General features: G+C 43.9%; 1 protein-coding gene across 1 annotated transcript in view; it reads left to right on the top strand.

Moving 5' to 3' along the window:
• Positions 1-25,575, top strand: part of BBS5 (Bardet-Biedl syndrome 5) — a 218,686-nt gene that overhangs the window by 163,682 nt on the left and 29,429 nt on the right. Inside the window, exons 9-11 of the mRNA XM_085645358.1 lie at positions 12,770-12,904; positions 16,703-16,786; positions 18,633-18,656. Of these exons, the coding sequence (XP_085501484.1) occupies positions 12,770-12,904; positions 16,703-16,786; positions 18,633-18,656 (243 nt within the window). The remainder of the gene's footprint in view (positions 1-12,769; positions 12,905-16,702; positions 16,787-18,632; positions 18,657-25,575) is intronic.

Genomic DNA, 25,575 nt, shown 5'->3' with positions numbered 1-25,575 from the left:
TTTTCTCCTCTCACCTGTGGTCTTATGCCTGTGACTTTGTACATTTGCGGAGTTCCGACTGGGCCCTGCGGGGACCGCACTGCCAGACTAGGTCACCCTGTGCAAGAAGGTTACGAGTGGACCAACTGATACCCCACCACTGCTGACTGACCCCTGACATGCTGGTGTCTCGCTTGCAGGCACACCTCTGGACCATAAGCTGCTTAGCATCTTCAGACATCACAGAGAAAGCTGATCCTCCCCGACATCTAGTGGGGGGGGGGGGGAGGAGAGAGGAAAGAGAGAGTGCGAGAGAGAGAATGAGAGAGAGCGCGAGAATGAGAGAGAATGAGAATGAATTTGCGAATTTGCTTCTAGTGGGAAGTATGGGACAGGGAGGGTGGTAATGTTGGTGGTAGTTGGGCCCATTTGGCCCTGTATGTTTGTTTTTAGTTTAGGTGTGCTTCTTTCCCTTGTGCTTTTATTCCGACTGGATGCCTACTTTGCCCGGACAGCTTTGATTGTTCATTCTCATGCGGGTTCTTAAGATAATTACATAGAATGTGAATGGCCTTAGTGACCCTATTAAATGTAGTGCTGTCCTAGGGTTTCCAAAGTGCCATGCACCTGATGTTTTCCTCCTGGAAGTAAGCAATCTCCTCGGTACTCGCTGCTCCTCTTTGGCTGGGTATATATATATGGTAGGGTGTACCACTCTGGCTACACAAAGGGATCCTGATAGTAGCTATCCTCTTCTCCAGGCGCTCGCCCACTGGTGTTCAGAGGTGGAGGAACCAGTTTATGCAGCTCATGGCTGCCCTCAAAAACACTGTAAAATATGGGGCATATGGTGGGATCATTTTGAGTTTCTAGGATTGTGATGTGCATCATTCTACTTTGTGATCGAGGCGTATCGCTGCTTGCCTGTATTTTGTTATGTCTATTTTGTCTGCAGATATGCTTTATATTTTTGAAAAACAATAAAGGCTCTGTCTTGTCAATACAGACCCAGATGTTATTCTAGCTGCTGTCAACAATGTCACGTACCACCTCTTCTTCAGTCTTTGCACTGGCCTCCAGTTAACAGAGCATACTCAGGCTGGCTCCCCTGTGTTTTTTACATAGGTGAATGTAGATTTTCATCAGCTTGGTGTTCAGAAAATCTGGATTCTCCCCGAGATATCCTTTACTTTCCTTCTTCTTTTTCTAAAGTTGTGATCGAGCTGAAATGAAAACAACACTATTATATTTGGGTAGGGTTCAGGGTGGGAATAGTATTAGCCTCCGTGTCTAGTAAAATCCAGATTTTCTGAACACCAAGCTGATGAAAATCTACATTATTTAGCAAGACCGGAGGCTAACATTATTGCAAGTTCAAAGTTTTTCCATTAACAATGAAGCAGCACATTCCACAGGTTTGAAATAAAATTTCCTAAAAACTGCATCATTCAATCAATCTGCACAATGTAAGATGTCTTGTAAAGCACCTCCAAGTAAAAATGCCTTAGAAGCCGATACTCCTCTTACCGAATGTGCTCCAAATATACTTTCATCTACACCTGTGCATTTCATAACCTCCTTCACCCAACGAGCCAGAGTACGTGAAGAGACCGCTTTACGTGGACTTTCAAATTAAATAAGCATCTGCTTTTCACCATCAGCCCTCAAGAAAGCTGTCCTCTTCTCATATTCCTTCACACCACAAACTACACACAAATTCACTTTCTCATCAAAAAAAGGATACAAAATAGTATTAGAATTTGTTTTTGTTCTCCTAGTGAAATGGAAACAAACACCCTCTGGTGTAAAAATCCTACTTGTCACATCCAAAGCCCTTGCATCCGATACACTCCTAAAAGAAATCAAACACAACAGCATTGTCACCTTTAACAACAAGATTTTGAGACTCAAATATTCATAACTTTCTAACCCATCTAGATAATGCAAAACCCTAGACACGTCCCAAACCGAATTATACCTAGTTACTGTAGGTGTTCAAATTCTGTACTCTTCTTACCAACATATCTTGTCCGACCAAAACCCCATTAACCGCCACACAACATGCCGCTATAGCAGACCAATATCCATTAATGGTCCTGTAAGACAGACCCTTTTCAAAGAGACAAGACAAATAGTTTATTTACTACTTCAACTACATCAACTGAAACGGTATCAAAACTCCTCTCCACACACCAGCATACCCATTTCTGCCATGCCAGTCTGTACATTTTCCTAGTAACTGGTGCCCAGGAGTCCTTAATGAGACTTGAAGCCACCTGTGAAAGACCAGGCACTTCTCATACTCGCCTGAAATTCTCCAAGCCACCAATCTCAGTTGACCTGATGTCACCAATTCCTGCCTCTCTGCCCAAGTATTCATTAAGATATCCTGGAACACAGGAAATAAAATTGGAAAATCTATTGACGTTTCCAGCAAAACTGGATACCAAACCTGAGATCTCCAAAGAGGAATAACCAAAACTAAGGTTCCTTTCAACTTCCTCAAAACTCCTGTCAACCGAGTGATCATTGAAAACAGGGAAAAAGCATAAGGTCTAAGACCCCTCCAATTCTATTGAAATACATCCAACCCCAGAGCTTCTGGATCCGGACACCAACTGTAAAACCTTGGTAGCTGTGCATTTAATCTGTTCGCAAAAAGATCCACATCACTAGGACCCCTGACTAACATCAAAGCCTGAAAGACCTGACTGTCAAATTTCCAATCGCTTGAATCCCTGTAATTTCTTCAACACCAATCCGCCTCTATATTCTTCAATCCCGGAATATGTTCTGCCTGTACAAAAATCTCCTGCTGAATACGATAATCCCAGAAAACCTTTGCTAGAATTGCAAGGTCCTTTGACTTTGGTCCTCCCAACTTGTTCACATTTTCAGAAGAACTGAGCACTTCGCTTTGTCCTTTGTAAAGCTCTTTATTGCAAAAACCCTGCTAACAACTCCAAACAATTTATATGCAGCTTCCTTTCCTCCTCCAACCATATTCCACCTGTTGTCACTGAACCACATCTTGACCCCCTTCCTTCCAAACATGCGTCTGATTCTATCACCAACTCTGGACACTCCCCAAATATGGCTTTCTCATTCCAAGATTCCAGGTTCTTTAACCACCAAACCAACTTCTCCCTGCACTCCTCTGAAATAACTATATATTCCGAAACTTTCTTTCCATTCCTCAAATGCTGTGCTTTTAATCTCTGGAGTGCCCGAAAATTCAAAGGTCCTTGAAAAATGGCCTGAATTGTTGAGGAAAGCAATCCTATTATCCTTGCTAAATTCCTCAATGAAAGTTTGCCTGCATCTAAAATTCTCCAAATCCCCTTCCTTATTCGTTTTAATTTCTCTTTTGGAAGCAACAGCTGACCAACCTCTGTATCTCCCATGAACCCCAGAAACTGAGTCACCTGGCCTGGAACAAGACATGATTTCGTCATATTTACCACAAATCCTAGACTCTCTATCAGAGCCACTGCAAACCTTATGTTTTCCATCCAATTCAATCTGTTTTGGTCCATCAACAAAATGTTGTCTAAATAAATGGTCAACCTGAGCCCTCTCTCCCTCAAATAAGCCGCCACTGGACAAAGCACCTTGGTGAAACACCACACGGCAGATGAAAGTTCGAAAGGGAGACAAGTGAACTTCCACATCTTCCCTCCCCATCTGAACTACAGATATTTCTGATGAGGCCCACAAACTGGGATAGTGACATAAGCATCTTTCAAATTCAGACGAGTCCTCCAATCCCCCATTTGAAGTATGTCTCTCACCAAATGTATCCCTTTCATTTTAAAAAAAGTGTCACCCGCATCCAGTTCCCATGAAATTGGGCAAGTCTGCCGCCCAACTTTTGGAGGGTAACAAAAGGGTCTTCTCTTACCTGACCGTCTTTTTTTGAAAAACTTTATTGTGCTGAAAGCAATAGTACAAACGTGGGCCTACAACCACCAGGGCCGGCCGCTAGCACATGCATGCCAATTACGAAACGTCACAAAGCAGCGGCTGATCCCCAGAGGCGCAGCAGGATTACAAAATTATGCTCGGCAACGCAGAAATTAGGCAGAATACTGACATTTTAAATTTTGAAAAAAGAAAACGAACAAAAAAGAAAAACAAAACTCAAGGCGAGAAACAATCTAAATGGTGTCAAGCGCCGACGGGGGGACCCCGCCCCACCAGGTAAAGAATCAGGAGGTCAATAAAGATGAGCGGGGGAGGGGTGGAGGCAGCGGGAAGGCCAGAACAATCAGCGTAAAGAGTACAGTACTCAGGGAACCCCAGGATCAGGGGGACAGGGAAATATCAGAAGTATCTTCAAAAGGGGGCGTACAAATGTTTCCTCGGTAGGCGTTCCACTGACCCCAAATTCTACCCCACGCCCCAGGCTTGCCCCGCACCAGATATACCGTCTTCTCCCTGAACATACACCAGTCCATGTTCTCCTTCCACACTGACACGGTGGGAGGCCGTCGGGAGCTCCAAAGCTGCGCGATATCCCTCTTTGCGATCATGTTCCCAAGTGCCGCCCACTGGGCCTGGGCAACGTTGTAATCATTCGGCTCCCATTCATTCAGCAAACATCGACGAGCCTCAGGCAACAGAGCAACCCCAGTAACTCACTCCATCACGACATGCACACGGCGCCAATAAGCCGCAACCTCGTGACACTCCCAAAGGATATGAAGGAAGGTGGCACGCATACCACAGCCGCGCTTACACAGCCCATCCAAAGAAAAACCCATCGCAACCAAACGAGGACCCGTCACATACACACGGTGAAGAATTTTAAGCTGGACAAGACGGAGACGGGCAGGAATGGCGACCTCTTTCGGGGAAGACACCGCAGACTGCCAGTCCTCGTCATCCAACTCCAACCCGTCTCCGGTCCAGGCCTCCCGAAGATGCCCCAGGAGGTCCGCCCTACTGTTGATTAACTTCTTACAAATCAAAGAAATCGTACTATCGGGCAGATGACCATCAAGTATACGGTCCTCGAGTGGTGAAGCTACGGGGATCGTGGTACCGGCCTTGAAAACCGACAGCAAAGCGTGGCGAACCTGTGCGTACCTGAAGAACTCCCTCTCACTCAGCTCATACTCACTCTGAAGCGCCGAAAAGGACTTGACAGAACCTTTCACCCAGAGATCACCCACTCTGCTAATACCAATCATATCCCAGTTCTCAAAACCTTTCGTCGTCCAGAGGCAACCCAATACGCCCGACGCAAACAGAGGGGTCGCTCGTGTCGGGCGATCATTCCAACGCATGGCCACACTAGCATCCCTCCACGCACGCACTGCAATCTTAGTGGGTCCCGTTAGGTTCCTCCCCGCCGTCCGAGAATAGAGCGCTCTATTGAAGTTGCCACCAGGCAACTGATATTTATCCATCTCGAAAGCCGGATTTGGGCCGGGGGCATACGTAGCATGGTTGACAGCGGACAGCTGGGAGGCCCAATAGTACCTCCTGATGTCCGGGAGCGCGATGCCCCCGTCATACCAGGGGAGAGTCAGTTTTGCAAGAGCGATACGAGCGCCACCGTCCCAAATAAGTCTCCTCTGTAGACCCTCCACCTCCCGGAAGTAGGCCGCTGGAATAATATCAAAGGAGTTCTGGAGTGCGTAAAGAAATCGGGGCAGGGACATCATTTTAAAAAGTGCCGCTCGACCGAGTGGCGACAACGGCAACCTACGCCAACGAGCCACGTCCAACTTTAGTCGCCGGAGAGGAGGAAGGAGATTATGCTCATGGCGGACCGCCGGGTCCAACGATACGTAGATCCCCAAGTACTTGAAACCGGATTGCGAAATTTGAATGGGAAACCTATTCGGCAAGGGGGAAGGTCACCAGAAATAACATACACACAGAATTTGGACCAGTTGATGATCAGCCCAGAGTTTTTCCCGAAAGAAGTGAGGACGTCAAAAAGGACATTAAGTGATTCACGCGGGGAGGTGAGGTACAAAAGAATATCGTCGGCGTACAACGAGACTCGGTCCTCAAAGCCAGGGGCCCACTGAATGCCCCTTATCGACGGTTCCCATCTGAGCCAGGCTGCGAGTGGTTCTAAAACAAGAGCAAAGAGCAGGGGGGACAGCGGACACCCCTGCCTAGTACGCCTCCCGAGAGCGAAGGGCTGGGACACCCTCCCATTGACAACAACCTGAGCCAGCGGATCCGTATATAAAAGTCTGACCCAACTAATAAATCCCGGCCCGAAACCGAACTTCGCCAGAGTGGCCCAAAGGTATGCCCATTCTATCGTATCAAAGGCCATCGTGGCGTCCAAGGAAGCCAAGATGGCCGGCTCGGAAAGAAACTCTGCCCTGGCGAGAACGCCATGCAAACGCCGCAGGTTGAGAGCGGTGTTCCGGTGCGGGATGAAACCAGATTGATCCGGATGGATCAGGTCACAGATAACAGCGAGTAGGCGATTAGCGAGGACCTTGGCGAGGATCTTTGGTTCAGCATTCAGTAGGGAAATGGGCCTGTATGAGGCACAACGATCACGAGGCTTACCCTCCTTGGGAATCACAACTATGGTGGCCAGCCGCTGGTCACTAGGGAGGGAGCCAAGCTCACACGACTCCAAAAACATATCACGGAGAAAAGGCGCGACTTTATCCGGACACAATTTGTACAGTTCAATGGGCAGTCCGTTGGGGCCCATAGCCTTACCAGTACGGAGGGAACGAATCGCGATAGCAATCTCGTCAGCTGACAACGATGCATCCATGCACTCTCGATCCTCTTCAGACAGGCAAGGCAGCGCAACGTCCCTCAACAAGGAACGAGAGTCAACCTCATCTCTGTCGGACACCGGGGAGTAAACCACACGAAAATAATCAGCAAAACACTCCACAATCTCGCCAGGGTCAGTCACACGCACACCACCAGAATCCTGAAGCACAGGGACCACGCGGTTCACTCTCTCCTTCTTATCGAGCCAAGCAATCAGTTTACCCGCCTTATCCCCCACATCATACAGTCTACCTTGCTGTTCCCTGTACAGTGTCTTGGCAGCGTCAGTAACAAGGGATTTGTATTCGAACTGCTTCAAGCCAAGGGCGTGGAGCCCATCCTGGGTGACACCCGAGTCTAGCTCAGCCTCCAACTCCAGTATTTCAGCCTCCAGCCTCACAACCTCCCCATTCCGTGCTTTTTTGGTCTCAGCTATTAAAGAGAGGGCCTGTCCACGAATAACAGTTTTGAAAGCTTCCCACAGGGACACGGAGGACAGGACAGACCCCTCGTTCTCCAGGAAGTAGTGGTCGAGCGACTTAATGAGGCTATCGTGAGTCCTGGGGTTGCGCAGATGCCAAGGGTTAATAGGGGCGATCCGCCCCACGGCTTGCGTCCCTGTGTCAAAAAGCAGCCACACAGGGGAGTGGTCTGAAATGCCCCGGGCCAAGTATCGAACCTCCCCAACATGGGTGGACTGGGCCGCGGGCATGAGGAAGTAATCAAGCCTAGAGAGACTCCCATGAGCCCCGGAGTGGAAGGTGTATTGACATTGCGTCGGGTGCATTAACCTCCAGCAATCCACCAGACCGAAGGTGTCCAAGAACCCACCAAGCCATGATTGGGAAACGGGAAGGGCCCTGGGGGGTGACGATCCAGATCGCCGGATAGCACCGTGTTAAAGTCCCCACCCATGAGGAGAAGACTATCGGGGAGTTCCAACAACAGCCGGCCGACATCCGAAAAAGTAGAGGTCTGGAGGCCTGGGGGGACATATATCGTGACCAAGGAAAGGGTCTTGCCCTCCCACCTCCCAGTTAGGGCAGCATAGCGCCCTCTGTCGTCAAGGATGACCTTATCAATCTCTAGTGGGAGGGAAGACCGGACAAGAATACCAACCCCTCTGGAACCAGTGGTGAACCCAGAGTGTGCAACCAATCGGTATCCCCACCTGTTCATAGCATGACACACATTGCCAACCAAATGTGTCTCCTGCAGGAGTACGACCTCAGGAGTCAAACGACGCAAATATTGCAGTACAACACCCCGTTTGATACGATCCCCCAATCCATTGACGTTCCAAGAGATCAACCTCAACCCACTACCCCCCATCCCCACAAAAGTAGCAGGAGTCTCCCCACAGAGAGCAGGACACCAGAAGCAAAGAAAGAACCAATATGCCGCCTTGAGAAAGAAAAAGACAAACGCAAACCCCCCAACCAAAACCCATTACAACTCCCCCCTCCCTGCACCCCTGCAAACCACAAAACCACCCCAAAATGCAGTGTGCCTGTCGCCCTAACAATCCCATTCTACAAAAAGACCCCGGAGGAGGAGAGAGGCCCGTCTCCACCCGCCACCCAGACACGAACTACTATAAGACAAAATATACAGAAAAGGTTGAACCCCAACTGAGCAATGTCCGATTATCAAGGTTAGGGACTGAGAGATAACTTCTGTGGAGGCTCACCACCTTCGGCCCCGCCAGGGTGCCCTGCTCAATCGCCCCGGCCAGGCAGGGAATCCAACCAGTCACTCACATTGTCCGGTCGTTCAAAAAAGAAGGTCCGTTCCTCATGTTCCACTCAAAGCCTGGTAGGGAAAAGCATAGCATACTTCAAGCCTAGGTCCCGAAGATGTCGCTTAACCCCCTGAAAGCCCATCCTCTGTCTCTGCACGAGTTGAGTGAAGTCCGGGAAAAAATTGACAGAGGAGTTTTCAAATTTCACCGGGCCGTGCACCCTCGAGGCCTGCAAGATCGCATCACGGTCCCTGAAATGAAAGAGTTTGGCAATGATAGGCCTCGGGGGAGCGCCAGGCTTGGGCTTGCCGCCCGGAACACGATGTGCACGCTCCACAGCGAAGAACTTGCTGAGTCCAGAAGGGGCGAGATGAGTGAGGATAAGATCCTCAACCAGGAGGTCAACAGAACGGGTCTCGGAATTCTCCGGAACACCTATGACGCGGATGTTGTTGCGTCTTGCCCGGTTCTCAAAATCGTCCAGCCGATGAGACATCAAGTCGTTGGCCGATTTCAGAGCGCCAAGGTCTGTTAAAAGTCCCGACACATCGGCCGTGAGGCTGGAGGTCTTCAAATCCAATGACTTCACCTTCTCATTAGTTTTGGACAGGTCAGCCCTGATTAGAGTGACGTCGATGGCGACCGTGTCAATTTTACGAGCCAGGGCCTCATACTGCTGGCCGATGGTCTCCTTCATACCGGTGATGGCGCCCATAATGTCCTGCAGGGACAAGTCAACAGGGGCAGACAGGTCTTCTCTGGCATCCTCCGGGGTACTGCTGGAAGGCCCGGGGGATCCCTTGGCTTGAGTATAGCGGTCCATAACATTTGTCTGGAACTGTCCCCCACGAAGAGACGTCTTGGTCTTCCGCTTTTCGGGTTCACCCCTGCCCGCTATGGTGGAAGATGCACCCCGGAGGGGCCCACAGGACCGAGTGAAAATGGCCGCCGGCAGGTTGGGCACCAACCGGCCAAGAAGCTGGCTCGTGGGGTCCGGAGAGAGGCGCGACTTGACCCAGTACGCTGTGATGAGAAGGCGGCGAAGGCAACAGAAGGAGGCTGGGTTGGTCCCCGGCCGAGCGAAACAGGCCCTCGATCAGACCACGCCAGAAACCGAAAGCGAAACCGAAAGTGTGGACACGGCCACTGAGGAGGTCCCAATGCCGTTGTTGTTCAACTACGCCTCGGCTCCACCGATCACCAAGTCCCCGGCACGGCCTCAAGGTGGGCCTCAAAAGTTCAAAGTGCCATAATTTCGGTAGCCCAAGTCCGATTCAAATTCTGAAAAGAGTTATGGACTCAGTCGAGGTTCGCCTTCAAATGTCTGTCCAAGAAATCAGGATATTTTCAGGATAAGTTGCGAGGAGCAGCGAGGGTCCGGGGAGCCCTGTGCTCACGCGACCATCTTGGATGCGCGCTAAGCTCCTCCTCCTTACCTGACCTTCTTGAACGTCAATTATCTCGTCCACCTCTTCCTCTACTCTTTTGTCTTTGTGGGAAAAAAACACCTGCGTAGTATGAGGTCTGATATGAACTAGGCCTAAAGGATGCCCTAGTGATTTCTTGACCTCGTCCGGGGAACCAACCTCTCATTCTCCTGGCCCATCCAAAAACACGTTTGTCAAACACTTTCTTAATTTCCCTTTCCGATTTCTGCAATGAGCTAAACACTCCCACAAACTTAGACATCTCCTTAATGAATTCATCTCCAAATAACAAACCATTTGCAGATTGTCCCCCTTCATTACTGGCAAGATCGATTTTCAACAATATACTTTTTCTACGTTCAATGGATAAAGCTGTATCTGCATTACCTAGCAAACATACTGCCTTTTGAATCCATTGCCGTAGTTTCTCCACATCCAAACCTTTGTTTCCAACATAAGCTTCCTCAACAATCTCAAAATTGTTTGCCAAAGGGCCTGACATATCCAGTAATCGATCCTGACACATCTTTAGCCCTTTATCCAAGCCTTTCCTTGGGTCCCGAGTTCCTTTGCTTATAAATGCAATCATTTTTGCATCCAATTCAAGAGTTACCATCACTTTATTTGCCAGACTAGGTCTCGGACATTCAGATCTTAACCATAGTCTGACCTCTTTTGGAATCTGTTTCCTTAATCAACATTCCATATATTCAGCCCCATGAGCCACCGGTACCCATTCGGGTGACAAAGAGTGTTTAATCATGGAAAGTTCGAACATAAATTCACCCAAAGCATCCAAAAGAGCCTCTTGCTCTTCCAATTCATCTCTCTTGTTTCTGGATTTTTTAATATTTCCCCTGCATTCCTCCTCTGACTCAAATTCAGAGGAACAACTTAATTCCACCTCTGCACTGCCACAGGATTCATCACACAATACAGAGGAATGTTTCCGTCCCCCCACAATCTTCTTACCTGAATAATCTGGACCCTTTCCTTGGTCCCCATGTGTGTCCTTGACACCACCATGATTCCTAGAATCACCATAAGACTTAGATGATTCTCCTTTCCTAAATTTCTTTGCCACATTTCTCAAACAATATGTTTTCTTTTGCGAGTGACTTCACCACTACTTTCCACTGCAGGATCCTCCCCTGCAGAATAAAACATTTCCTCTAGTGTAGACAAACCCTTAGACTTAATGAAATCGTCTAATTTCTTCTCCATCTTACTATTGAAATAATTTAAAAATGTATTCAACATATTAAATATTCTCTCTTCCATATTACTACTCTCTAAACTGCCCAAGCTACTAGGTTTACTCATAATGAAGTATACCTTAAAATCTTTTCTTTAACCTCTAATGAAAAATCTGTCCTTTCAATCTCTTTCCTTATAGAAATTCCGGTCACCTCAAACTGCCACTCCTTTGAATAACTGCCTGTCAAATCTAAAACGTACTAATAAAATGGAAAACCATCCCAAACATCTAAAATAGCTCCCACGCTTTAAAAAAAAAAAAACAGTCCTTCATTAATTTTCACACAAATTACAAGCTTCACCCACTGACACTCGTCATGACTCCTCCTTCCTTGATTGCGTCTGGCTACACACAATCAACACATGCCTAAAAAACCTTTCCTATTCCCCAGGACAACACGTGACCTACGTGCCTGAAATCGCTTGCTTACTCCCCACGAGCCTCCGCTCCGACAGCATGCGAGCTGCACTCCTGAAATACCACGTCGACTCTCCTTGAGCCTCCGCTCACCGGGACAACACGCAAGCAGCGTGCACTGCTCCTTTACCAACTGCTGTTCTTATTATTAAAAAGCCAGTAAGCGTCAAAGTTAATAAAATTCCTACCTTAGCCCCTAAAAATTTTTTGGAATTGGGAGTTTCATGAAAAAGGATTCTCTCATTACCTTAGTTTAACGATACAACTAAAATTAATAACACTTAAACATTAACGATTTAAAAATAAATGTCTCTTTTTCCTCTCAATTTCAAGTAAGCACCGATTTATTTAACATATATGCAAACATAAACGATCATCCACTCTCCTACTTCCTCACATCAATCAACATTAATTGTAGAGCCGCTTTGAATACTTATCTGTTCTTGGAGCAGCAAAAAAGAAGAAAGAGTAAGGAGTTTTCTGTGGTTTATTGTTTTAGAATTCCAAGTTTTTGTGTTCTAATTTGTTAAAGGAGCTGCTGTGTGGTGGCATTAGAGGAGAAATGCCTCCGGTCTTGCCATAAAATTAGAACTTCCATAGCGCTCTCTTTGCTCCAGCGACCTTGTCCTCTTGTTTATATCCAACATTTTCCAGAGATTGGGGGATATTTGCTTTTCGGTATTGTCTCCCATCCTCTGGAATTCTCTCCCTCCTTTTTTTGGAAAATCTCTTGGTTGCTCAAAAGTGTATCAACACATGGCCTTACTGTAAATACCATTCTTAGTACAGTGGCTAACTCTAGAAGTGACCTTTGAATCTCTCAGTTCCATGAAGACTATTAGGGTGTGAGTGTGCACTATACAAGAATGTTTCCCATAACCTCTGTGTAGACTTAAATAAGTTGTTACAAATTATTGCAAGCACCATTAGGTAAAATATAAAAAAAGAATGATTTAGCTGTTGGTGAAACATGTACATGGATTTTTTTCCTTCAATATATTGCAGTTTTTAACAGAAGCAAAACAGTTTGTGTGAGGACACAAAACATCACAGGTATATTTTTGATTTCCTAGTAAATTGTTGGACTTTAATGCATAGAGTGAAAAAACTAAACAGATTTGAGTCTGTATTACTTGGAGAATACTCATGTCTCCTATAACTCCAATAAAAGTTTTTGTTTTACAGAGCGGTGGCTATGTACTTGGTTTTAAAATAGATCCAGTGGAAAAACTTCAAGAGGCTATCAAAGAAATAAATTCACTCCACAGAGTATATTCAGCAAGCCCTATATTCGGAGTGGACTATGAAATGGAAGAAAAGGTAGATTGTATTCTCTTCATAAATAGTCTGGGTGATGTCAAGTTATGTTTTTTAGTTCATCTGTGTGCGTCTTAGTACCACTATGGAGAAATTCATGTTGTGTGAAAGAAAGAACATCCCTGAATGCAGTAGAATGCTTTTTTAATTTTTGTTACCTCGCTGTATTATAGCTAAGGGGTTTAAGGGTCATGCAGACTTTTGCAGCTTCGCCCTTGAACAATTAGCAAATAGTTTATTTTCATGTGTTAGCACAACAAAAGGCTGCCTGTTCATGGTTGACATTTTCCTACACACTGCCATATATTTCCCATTATTACTACATGCACGATTTCAGCTGGTGCCCTAAAATTAACAGTTTAGAACACTTTTTTATTGTTTTCAGAAGTCCTTCCACTACAAATGCATGACAGCTTGCTATGTTTTGCTTGTTGAACTCACATTTGGAAAGCATGCCATCATGGTCCTCTTTGCTGTCCAGATTAATGGCAAGCAAACCGGCATGGTTGGAGAGGTGTGTGGATATCCCATGACCTATGTGGGGAGAGTGGGATGAGATGCATGATGTCCTGACGTATAGTTTGGTTATGTCACTCTTGGAAGGTGTGCTTATGCTTAAAGGGTATGTAAGAGACATTCTAGATCTCATTTTTTGTAGGTTTATTAAGGAGTTCCTTAGTTTGCTGACTTGGAATGTTGACTCTAGTCTTTCCAGTACTCTATCCGTTATTCACAATGTATTTAAAGCAGTCAAGCAAGACATTGGGAGCCTTCACTAGAGTTGGGGTGATGTGGGCTCAGGATTTCAAGTATAAAAGTATCTTTACCGCTCGGTCTGATGCCCATCATGGTTTATGAGAGATATGAGGCTCCTAGGTGTAGTCAGTTTGCATAGTCCAGGCAAATTTCTACAAACATGGCTGTAGCAAGGGATGGGAATGTCCAGCTTAATATTCTGAGCACATTTGTGGGTGTTTTCACTACTGTATATATTTATGGTTCCAGAGTAAAGTCTGCACCTATGATGATTCCTAGGCTTTTCGTTGAGTCTGTTAGATGGTGTGTTTCTCCAGGGTTGATCTCTTACTTGCATCTCACTAACAGTACGTTCTCAAAACGTTATTGAAAGACATAATTATGTCATGAAGGTAAAACCATAGAGGAGGGATTCCAAAAAGTAATATTGATATAATAAGAGGGGCAAGAGGTTGTATGTCTTATAAATGGTGAGGAGAGACCTTTGTAAGGACTAGAACCCTCACTCACCCCCAAGGTGACATGCTTCATCATGGGGTACCCTCCTCACACCATGGCCGCAAGGTGATTGAAACATTTTGATATGTTATTCCAATTCTTCAAATGTTTAATCTGATAAGTCAGAGAAGACACCAAGTAACCTTTCTCACTTGAAAACGTGTTTTGCTTCTTGGTACTTTTGAGGTGAGACATATTTGTAGCTCTCTGGCGTTCCTTTGAAGTCAGAGGACAAAGCATCACAGAGCTTTTGGGTGGAACCATTTTTTTCATTTGAACAGGCTGCAAAGGTTTTTAATTCAGAGATAATTCTGAAAATCTCATAGAATTTTGAATCTGATACACCTGGTACATCAAAATAACCAACATTTATCTGTTATGTTCTTATGTTGGTGCAGACGCATAAAGGAATTTTTGGGGGGAGAACAGAAAAACTGTTAAACCATTACAGAAAGACTATTGTGTGTTTTTGTATGTTTACATACTATAGCAATTCTAGTGAGCTAATATAGATGTGAATATAGATGCATGGCAATAAGGTTGAAACATTATGAAACATCTAGCTCCAATAATGCACTGTATACGGTGAAGTGTTCATGCAGTCATACAATTCATGGTTTATGGATACTTAAAATATTCTTCAAATAACATAAATCAAATACATTCATAAGCAAAGCACCTGAAATTATATTTCTGAAGAGGTGTATTTCTGTGGATTGCAGTTGGATTCAAGACAACTGTTATGGCTCGGGACAAAATGGGGTTAACTACAATCCATTTCTTCCTCCGGAGTTTTATATAACTCCAACTTGACCCAACGGTATCACAGCGCTTTACATGAGCACCAGTTGCGTTACACAAGGACACATTCATTTTTTTGTTAGGCGCAGGGAGATTAAATGATTTGCCCAGAATCCCAGGTTGTTGAGCGTTGTTGCCGAGACTCGAACTCGGTTCCCCAGATTTGAGGTCGACCACCCTAGCAGTTAGACCACATCCTCTCCCCAATGCATCCTCTAGCCAATGCTCATTTCTTCACCAGGAAAAACAAATTGAGATTGGATCAAAATGATTGCTTTGCATATCTTAATATACAAGACCTTGAAAGGGCTGACACTGAAAATCTGGAAGAGCATATTGAGTGATTTGGACAGAAATATTATTTTATAGAATGACAAGCTTTGCTTATCATGCTACATGAGTTCTCAGTGTAATCTAAGTACAGAACTGCTGTCCTATAGACATTAAAACCTTTATAATAACAAGTAAACCAACTATCATTCTCATGGCTAGGTTGAGGATAATAATTAGCTTCAAGACATTTAAATATAATGGGTAATATGTTTGAGTATGCTCTAAAAATGTAATGTTTTTGATAAATTATAGCCATACAATTGGAATGTGATAACTTGTTCTACCGTATGGGTTCACATGCTTTCCACTTAACAGCAGAATAAAAATCAATAGTTCGCCAATTTACAGTAATTTGAAAGCAAGTAGGGCAGTCTGAACTCCTGATACACATTGAGGAGCTTGAATCATTGTGCTTCTCTCTAGCTTGTGCACCTCAGGAAGCAATTACATTTCAATTGTTTCTGGGCTTGCGTTACACTGTAAGTCAGGAGTGAGATACCTCTATTATGAATCTTTGTTTTAAAATGCACGTTTTTCCCAGAAACAAATTTAAATTGTTCAGTTAGATCCTAGATTTTTTTTTTTAAAACACAACCATATTGAGTATGTTAGCTTATGCCACTTATAATTTACCTCATATGGACTCATTCCTTAATGTTGAAGTGAAAAATTGCAACTTTTGTAAGGACCATATTTGACATTTACAGGTTCAACAACAATGTCCAAATTAAATAAAGGCAAATTTGAGGCAAAAAATAGTTGGACCAGATTTATATTATCGGTTCTGGTTATTTTGTAAACCTCAAAGTTCAAGCAGACATTATCAAACAAAGCGGCATTCTAGGATGTCTATTGTTTGTGATTTTTAGTGAAGCGGGACTAGGTAAAGAGAACAGTTTTTCTCCTCTTCATAAGAGTGCCCCTTTAATGCATTAACAATTGCCCCACCTATTTCTCTGTATGACTTGACATTCTATACACAGGTGTAGACATATTATATTTTAGGAGACAGTGTAGTTATATCCCAGTAGCACCTTTGTATTTCCCTCTAGAACAGCATCAGCTATAAATTTAAAGAGTGGGAGTATCTGTCTCACTGTTGTATTGTTATAGCAACATTTCTTTCATTAGCATACAAGATGTTTCACATGTTGTAATTTCAGGGTTCCTCACCCAGTTATTGGCGTGGTTCAATAGCATACATTCTTTACTTTTAATCTGTTTATGATAATAAGTAACAAAGTGTTGTCATTTTATTTTTTAGAAACCCAGAATTGACGTTCTCTTCTCTAGATTTTCCCCAAAAAGTGGAATAGCATTCCATCAATCCTTAAGTATTGACAATGAAAAGTGTATATCAGCCTTTTTTTTCTTTTATCTCGTGCCATATAATAACCTTTTTTTTATTTTCAGCCCCAGCCTCTTGAAGAGTTGACCATTGAGCAAGTGCAAGATGATGTGGAAATTGAACCAGATGAACATACAGATGCATTTGTAGTAAGTTTTTGAAGACCTCGTTATTTGCATAATAATGTTTAGCATCCTACACTTCTTCGATGATGTGTAAGACTGCAGTAGTGGGAGCTACATTTCATTCCAAAATAGCTGTTATACTTAAACGTTATTATGAATCGGAGAATCGATAAAATCATAACAAAATATGATTTTTCTAGAAAGTAAAAAGTCCACAACCAGCCTCAGACATCTTACTAAATGTCTTTGTGGCTGAAGTAAGTATAGTTTAATAATCTGGTGTAAGCAAAGATTAAGTGAATTAACAAAAATGGCAGTTGAGGAAGACAAATTTGATCCCCTACTTGTCATCCCGCATTGAAGTCAGAAATATGACTCCGTGAAAGACAACCTTTATTCCTGTGTCCTATCAGCGCAGCGGAGGCAGTGTTGCAGCAGTTCAGTGGTCTGTTCACACAGAATTGACAAGCTGGTGGGTCTAGGCACAGTTTGGTCTAGATTTACTAATATTCAGGCAACCCAAAATTCTGAAGAATTGCACATTAATGAGGCCATCAGCTGCACTCGCACAAAAAACCCTTTTTAGCACAACGTGAAGCCTGATGCTAGGGTGAGTTTGCAGTATCTAAGAAGAGATTTGTTTTGGAGGAACATCCTCCAACACAGAAGAGTACAGATATCGAAGCAATGACAAACCGCAAAAGTAAGATTTGCAAAAAGTTTAAGGTACTGGAAATTACATGTTGTGCATGGAAAATCACGCGCTTGCCCCTTTTTGGGTCTGAAACCTAGGGGATACACCCCACTGGTTTACATTAACAGGGTTGACGACGTCAACAGAAAGGATTTTTGTTATGAACTCTAATCATCTTTCAGCGCTAAAACATTTTAGGGCATGAAAATTAAGCTAAAGGCGTGAAAATTAAACAGTGCTCACATTTTCAGTGCTTGCAGGGAGCCACGGCGCTAAAAATAGTAAATTTCTGCATTTGGCTATACAGAACAATATTTAGAGTTTCATAGTTTACTTCAAAGCAAAGCAGTTCATATGTTGAACCATGGTTTGGTTGAGCTCTGTAGTAAACCTGGATCTGTAGACCACTACCTGGATTCTGTGTTGGTTGCAGAGGTTTTATGACTGTCACTAAGGTAGGCACTGACCCTCTACCCAGAGCTGATTAGCTTGTATACAATCTGAGGGCTGCAGCATTGTCATGTACCTTTGATTTGACTTATGGCTATTGGCCGCTAGTCCTGACAGAAATTATCCAGTAGATGTTCGAATGTTCGACGTTTGAGAGCCACTTTCAGTTCACAGTGATGCTATTTGGGTTGAAGTAAGACCCTGTACTTTCCAGTGGCTTGTGAACATGGGCGTGGCTGGTCTGGATGATTTCACTGACCACTTATGTTGATGAACTTGCTGTTCTCCAGCTGAGGGATCCATTTAGCACACATCAGGAAAGTGTTTCAGATGCTACAGAGAACCATCCTCACTATCAGGGCCAGTAAACACCAGATATTTCATTGTTCTGTTTTCTTCCTGTGGAATCAAGTTGGGATGAACCCATTTCTGCCGGTCTGGATAGGGTCCATTGAAGAGTGTGGACTTCTTAAAACGTATAATCAAGTGAGAGCCTTCCTAGGCTCATCTGCCTATCCATGCTGTGTCTGGTGGTAATACCGTGAAATACTGTAACATACCATACTTTTAAAAAACAGTTGGGTCGGGTGACCATAAATCTGGAATTTGTAAGTGGTCTTGTTCTTCAGTATTGTTCAACAAAGAGGGCATCGAAGAAGAGTGAACCTTTTAGGGGATATTTCTATTTCAAATTCACTTGTAACCATCTTTCTTTTTTCTTCGCAGGCGTACTTTGCTGATGGCAATAAGGTAAGGAGAGCATTATATTGCTGAGTTGTGACTACGTTGTTTTTAAATGTATAAATACATAAAAATGCATAAACCGCAATTTCAAACACAACTGGGATACCTATAATTTAGTGACATGTTAAAACAAAAAATAATAATACAAGCACTAAAAGCCAAATTCTTAGATTAGACTTATGGTAGATATGTTTGTGGTTCTCGCTGAATTTCTCTGCCTTTTTCTGTATGCATATGGTATTTATATAGTGCAAACCTAGCCCAAAGACAACAGAGTGTTAAGGGAGGTAGCTGGGTTTCGGATGAATAATGCCTTGTTATGTAGTAGTCTTTAAAGAGGTGGGTCTTTAACTTTCCTAAATTGGAGTAGCTTTGCAGGAGGTGCTGAGTGATGCAGGGTTTTTGTTCCAGATCCTGGGTGCATTGTTGGAAAAGGCCTGCAGCATAGTTTTATTTTTGTTTTTTACCCTTTTTAGTCTGCAGTCTGATAGTATCCTGGCTGCGCTGAGAACCTCCAGAGATGGTGACCTTCTCTGAAAGATAGGCTTGGTTTCTGGTAATGATGGCTTTGTAAATCGTGCAGCTGGTTTTGAAGATGGTGCGAGCTGACAAGGGGAGCCAATGGAGCTTCACCATGATGGGGTTGATGTGATCATATTTCTTCAGGCCCTGGATGAGACATGCTACGATGTGTAGGATGCCTTAATGGGGGTGCTAATGTGGAATCTGGAGGCTATGTAGCAGGGCTTTACCAACATCCAGATGCAAGACTCTCTGGGATGGAACGCAGTTCTGAAGTCACTTTTGGAAAGCTGTTTTCCTTGATCGAGAAGTTGGTGTCAGGGTGAATCCAAATGACTTGGCATTCTGTGAAAGTAGCAGTTTAAAGCCATCAAGTTTCTAGCTCACTGTTATACATCAAACAGCAATGTAATGGATGAAATTTCTGAATTCATTTAATGTTTTGCAACAAACAATGAGATGGATGTAGTGCTTGAATTCATCTCAGCCACAAGTGATCACTTGGGGCTATATTCCAGCCCATTCTTTTTTATAACCATGCTTTCTTGACAGTGACCAAATTATGCAAATCAGTACTGACCCTGCTACTTGTGTGAACAGGTCATACCAGACTGCCTTCTGGCCTGCTCCATAAGGGACATAAGCAACCCCAGACCAGTTTGGCTTATTTTGTCCTCGTCACTTGGGGAACGCTTGAGCCCTATGGTGCAGTGAACAAAGGGCCCACATCTGGGAATAGTCCTTCAATTGAGCTAGAGATCTTCAGAGGTCTGTACACTTGCATCCAAATCCTTCAGATTCCTCTGTTTGTATGTGTGTGTTTGTTTTGTTTGTTTGTTTTTAGGTCAGGATCAACTTTCTGTACCAGAAAGTGTGGTATGTTTGCAACTATATGACTGCAAATATGTTTAACAATTCAGTTCTCACTCTTTCCTACACAGCAGTGGCGATATAAGTTTGATAACCTGCTGAAGTTGCCTCTAAATTAGGTAATTAATGTCACCCACTAGCCAATTGCACAATCCAATATTGTATCAACTGCTCTGGAAAGAGAGGTCTAATTTCTGCCCTCCCTGGAGGGAAACAGGTATATCAATGACTATAACAAAGCAAATATATAAATACCAGAATACCTTTGAGGCCAGTCATTTGACTAGGATTCAGCAATGTGATGTGGCACGAGACCAGTATTAGTAGCCATCTGATACCACAGCTACTACTGATTTGGCTTCTGTGTGTAACAGAGGACACTTTTGACTCAAATCATGCTTGGTTATTCTGTACATACTAGACCCAGAATAAGAAAATATGTCCGGCAGAAAGAAGCCAACTTTGCCAGGTCAACGTAAAGCCAATTATGGCTACATACAATCTCTATATTTAGAATGAGAATCAGATATTTGCTGGGATCTTTCCCTGAGGCCTTCAGGAAAATCACTTAATCCTAAAGGCAAAATAGTTTGCAGAGTAGATGTTCCTAGAGTCAAAAGCCTCATTGATGCTTTCTTCAGAATTATGTTCTCTTGTGTTTCTGGCCCCCATCAGGTTTGGCATGTACATTCCTACACGCATCAAAGTATATAGAATCTTTTTTCTTTCATTCTTTAAAAAAATGTTAAGCTTGAAAGCAAGAAACACAGCTTGCACTTTCTTCAGACCAACAGTTACTAGTTAGAGATCAGTTATTTCTAAATTTGCTGATAGGGCATCATTATACACTATATCACGACAATAACGTCCATTAATCTTCATTAATCCTCTTTTTCTGCTAAGGTAGTCCTCCATTTAAAAACACCAGAGCCCCCTTTAGGCACATGTGAAACTCTCCCCACATCCACAGCTTCCAGCTCTGGAGTCTACAACACAATTTCAGAATGTCCATTTGGGAGCCCAGAATCAAGGAAGAGGAAGAAATTAGATAGGGGTAGGGATGTGAGGGGGGTAAAATGAAGCAGGTGTAATGGGGGGGGGGAGAGTGGTTGGAAGGATGCAAGGTCCAGGTGCAGACAGGGATGTTGAGGTTCATGCTCCTAAAGACAGTTATAATGGTGGCTAGAACCACACAATAATCACTTCTCATGATGTCTATCATTTTCATAACAATACCCCTAAATTGCAGATATAGATGTCTTCCTTCATACAAGGCCACCGTAAAGTTCTTTCCACTTATCATGAGGGAAGGAACCTCTCACATTTGTATAGAAGGTTTAAGCCTATCTATAACAAGGTGTTTTCGGAATTGGAGCGAGTCCAGGGGTTTACGAGCATCCATCAATTTCCAGGAAACTTACCTATTATCATCATTCACCACACTGAGCTCCGCCTGCAGGATTTTCCACACTTGTGCTCCTTTTACCTAAAATTGATACCAGAGTGGTAGGAGAACTCTCTTCCACTTCTCTGTGACTTGGTAAGTGTCTGAAAGAAAGTAGATAGGGTTTATATTAGTCTTATTGTGCATCTTTGTCTAAATCCTTGATGTCCTTGATGTCTTTGCTCTTCATGATCAAACTTGATCGTAGGTCCTGCACTTTTTTTACCCAAAGGAGTTGAATGTGGCTTCATTTGGAAACATCTCTTTATGCCTTCTGTTAAAACTTCTGTGAAATGTCTATCCAGGTGGTCATGTATTTGCAGAGATCTGCTCTTCCTTCATCTTTAGGGACCCCTATGATTCAGCAATTTATGGCTCTAACCGAATTCTCCAACAGCTCTTGCTATCACTCAGTGGATCCTTGATACTTCTGAACCTTCCCCAGGACTTCTGTAGCTCTTTAACAGTCCAGTGAACGTACTTTCTATAATAGTGCTTCAAATTAGGACTTAAACTTTGTCAATTCCCCGGAGCACTCGTACCATACTAGTCCCAAAGAAGGAGTCATCCCCAAGGGTCTTGAATGAAAACTGATTCCAGTCAGAAGCACAAAAGGTGATGGGAGAGGTTGCTTGCAATATGTCTAACTACTGGCAATCGCTCGGGTACCATTCCAACCAATCGTTATTTTGCCCCCCATGCCACCTCAGATTCGACCCAGCCATAAGCAAATCAGTCTTGGCCCTGTTCAAGTAGGAACAGCCATGCCCGAAATGTCAAGCCAGGTCCCCTCTGAACCAGAGCACAAGAAATTAAAAACCAGTTTTGTCCTGATTGGAGCTCTTCAGTCTAGTTCCATTGGCACAGTGAGCAAGGGACTCCTGTCTGGACATACCCTTGGTCACTTAGAGCGTTACATAAAAAACACAAAAGGTGATGGGAGGACTCTTGCAGTAAGCCACTCTACAATCTAGTAATGAAAGTTATTTTGGGGGGCTGTTCTGTCCAGTGGTTGCACCTGATGATTATGGTTACACCCATAAGAGTACGTGGAAAAAAGAAACGTCGATGGTAAATCAGCTAGTACCTAGATTACTCTTCTGGCTGAAGCAGCTGATTCCATAAAAAGTAGAGTCCAGAGCTTTTGAGTATTAACACTCCATCAGATTGGATCCGTATACAAATGAACAGTATTCTGCCTGCGTGTAGGTGGCTCAGCACTGACACCATTCTGCACTTGAAATGACATCCAAAATAGGGGCCACTCCTGGGTGCTTATGTCCGTTTCTTTCGACGCCACCAGACACAGATCCGGAGCTTCCTCTTGTCTGTTTCAGACTGGTATTTCCCTTGCACATAGTAAAAATTTTGAATAGTCACACCCCAAATGGACAGGTTTCAAACCGTGCAAGAACAGTCATAAACAAATGTCTGTGATAAGTCCTCATCACGTTTGCTTGTGGTGCCTGGGTCAAGTCATGACTCGAAGGCCTGCAGTTACTGCCCGCCGATGAACCAGAAGGCCATACGGGACAGTGAGGCGAAATTATACATCACACAGCACGAGAAAACTCAGTGACAAGGCCAATCTAAGCCGAAGGGGCAATCTTGGACCCTTTCCCAGTCCAGACGTCACTCTCACATTCTGCTAAGAAGGCACAAGAGTGTCACTATGCCTCATGGTCTTGCTCCCGAAGTCGGTCGACCCCCGAGCCCATCCCGGAACTTGTCCTGGCACAACATGAGTTTCCGGGGCAGTCTGCGACACAAGGCATAAAGAAGGTTTGTACAAGGCAATGCCATGCCTCTTGGGAACCCTATGAAATCCCTTTAGCGTGTCTACTGGCCCCAAGGAGCCGAGAGTCCTTCCATCTGGGATATCTCTAGTGGTTTCACCCTAACTCAACCAGGGATAGTCAGTAAATGAAGTAGAACAAGGAATCCTGCTGGCCCCTCTCGTTCTCTCTGTACATTAATGACATTTATGAGGCAGTAAGAACAGCCACAGAGGATATCCCCACGATAAACTGCTTTAAAATTAATTCCAACCTTAAAAAAAAAAAAAATATATATATATATATATATATATATATATATATATATATTCACTGAAAAAACCATAGGTTTCACACATGTTATAGTTAGCTGTACATTTCACTCGTAAAAAACCAATGAAATTCCCCCGTTATAGTTAGTGCAGGCAACTATAACTCACGCGACCGCAATCCTCTGCTGATGCTAATACTGTATTTAGACACTTATTTGCCCATGTCTTCTTCCATTAAATTTTAGCTATACATATATTACAAATATTTTTTTTTCATAAAGACACATATGTCATCAGCAGAAGATTGCGGTCGCGTGAGTTATAGTTGCCTGCACTAACTATAACGGGGGAATTTCATTGGTTTTTTACGAGTGAAATGTACAGCTAACTATAACATGTGTGAAACCTATGGTTTTTTCAGTGAATTTGTACGTTTTTTTAAATGCTAAGTTACTTTACGCCATTCGTGGCGTGCGCGCCCAGTTAACGCAGTTCGTTCCGTGCGCGCACGGTGCGCTTCGCGCACCGTGCGCGCACAGTGAGCACGCGGTGCGCTTCGCGCACCGCGCGCCCACTTTACGCAGTTAGTGCCGTGCACGCACGGTGGTCACGCGGTGCGCTGTGCGCACCGCGTGCCCACGTTATGCGGGATGGGCCATGTACGCACGATGCGCTTCGCGCACCGTGCGCACATGGGGGACATATTATGCGCATCTTTGTGAAATTTATTCTTTGTTTATTTCTTATCTGTAATAAGCCATGCACAAATGGTGCCCTTCGGGCACCATTTGCACACAGGGTGGGGAGGGAGTGGATAATTTTTTTTAAAAAACATTTTTACCGTACGCGTACGGTAAGCGTAATCGGCAATTTTCCCCCCCAAAATTTTTTTTTTATTTGGGCTTGGGGGTTGTTTGGGGACCCCTATATCAATGCTGGGTGGTTAGGATCTCAAGAAACTGCCTCTTTAGACATTTTTTGGCATCGTTTTTGCTGCCCAACTCAGAGAGCGAGAGAGAAAATGGCGGCCGCCGCTTCCTGGTTTCGACCGATTCGAATGTTTACTAAGATCTAACAGCCAATCAAAATCGCGCACGGTAAGCGCACCGTAAGCGCACCGTACGCTGGCTCAGATATATATATTGATTTAAAGGCTATTTTCTCTGAATCTACTGAACAGATTTACACCAAACCTACAAAAGGCACTTCCTTGACCTGAGGACTACCTCTCTGCCAAATTTCAAGTAATTCTGTTCCGCCGTTCGGGCTGTAGCTGTGTCTAAAGGTCCTATGGAAAAATGCATGGGAAAAACGCGTTTTGGGACCCCCCTTTTATCTCAGCCCCCGCTTGACGAATCCCCCTGAGACTTTCAGGGTAGGAGCGTAGCGTAGCGCCCCACCTATCTTGAAAAATTCGCGAGGATTCGTCAACCGGCGCCAAAGTTATTCAAAATAGAATGATGCGGATTTCCTATGGAAACGTGGTCCTAACTATAACTACCTACTGGCGACCGCCAGTAGGTAATATATATTCACTGAAAAAACCATAGGTTTCAGGGGCGTTATAGTTAGCTGGACTTTTCACTCGTACAAAACCATTGAAATTCTCCCGTTATAGTTAGTTCAGCTAACTATAACTCGCGCGCCCGCAATGCACTGCTGATGACGTCACATATTACATCACTCATGACATGGTCAGTGACATCACTCATGACATCACACATGACATCTCAAATGACATCACTGATGACATCATCCAGTGAATGTGTGTTTTTCAGAAAATAACGTATGTTTTATATATGTATATCTCAAGGTCGATGGAAGAATAAATGGGTATATAAGTGTCTAAATGGATGACTTGTTTTTGAAAAATTGATTGTATAACTGACTGATTAAGTGTATCTCAGTAAATACATGGCTTAGTGAGTAATGTTTAAATATGTAAATATCTGTATCAGTCTCTCACTTTGTGTATTAGTGGCTGCATGGGTTGGTGAGTAGCTACACGAGTGTCTATTTAGGTTATTAGTTGTTCTTTTGAG

The sequence above is a fragment of the Triturus cristatus genome, chromosome 3_1 (genome assembly GCF_964204655.1).
Source record: "Triturus cristatus chromosome 3_1, aTriCri1.1, whole genome shotgun sequence".
NCBI classification, from domain to species: Eukaryota; Metazoa; Chordata; class Amphibia; order Caudata; family Salamandridae; genus Triturus; species Triturus cristatus.
Note: the sequence above shows the minus strand (reverse complement) of the source record. Positions and strands in the feature narration are given on the sequence as shown.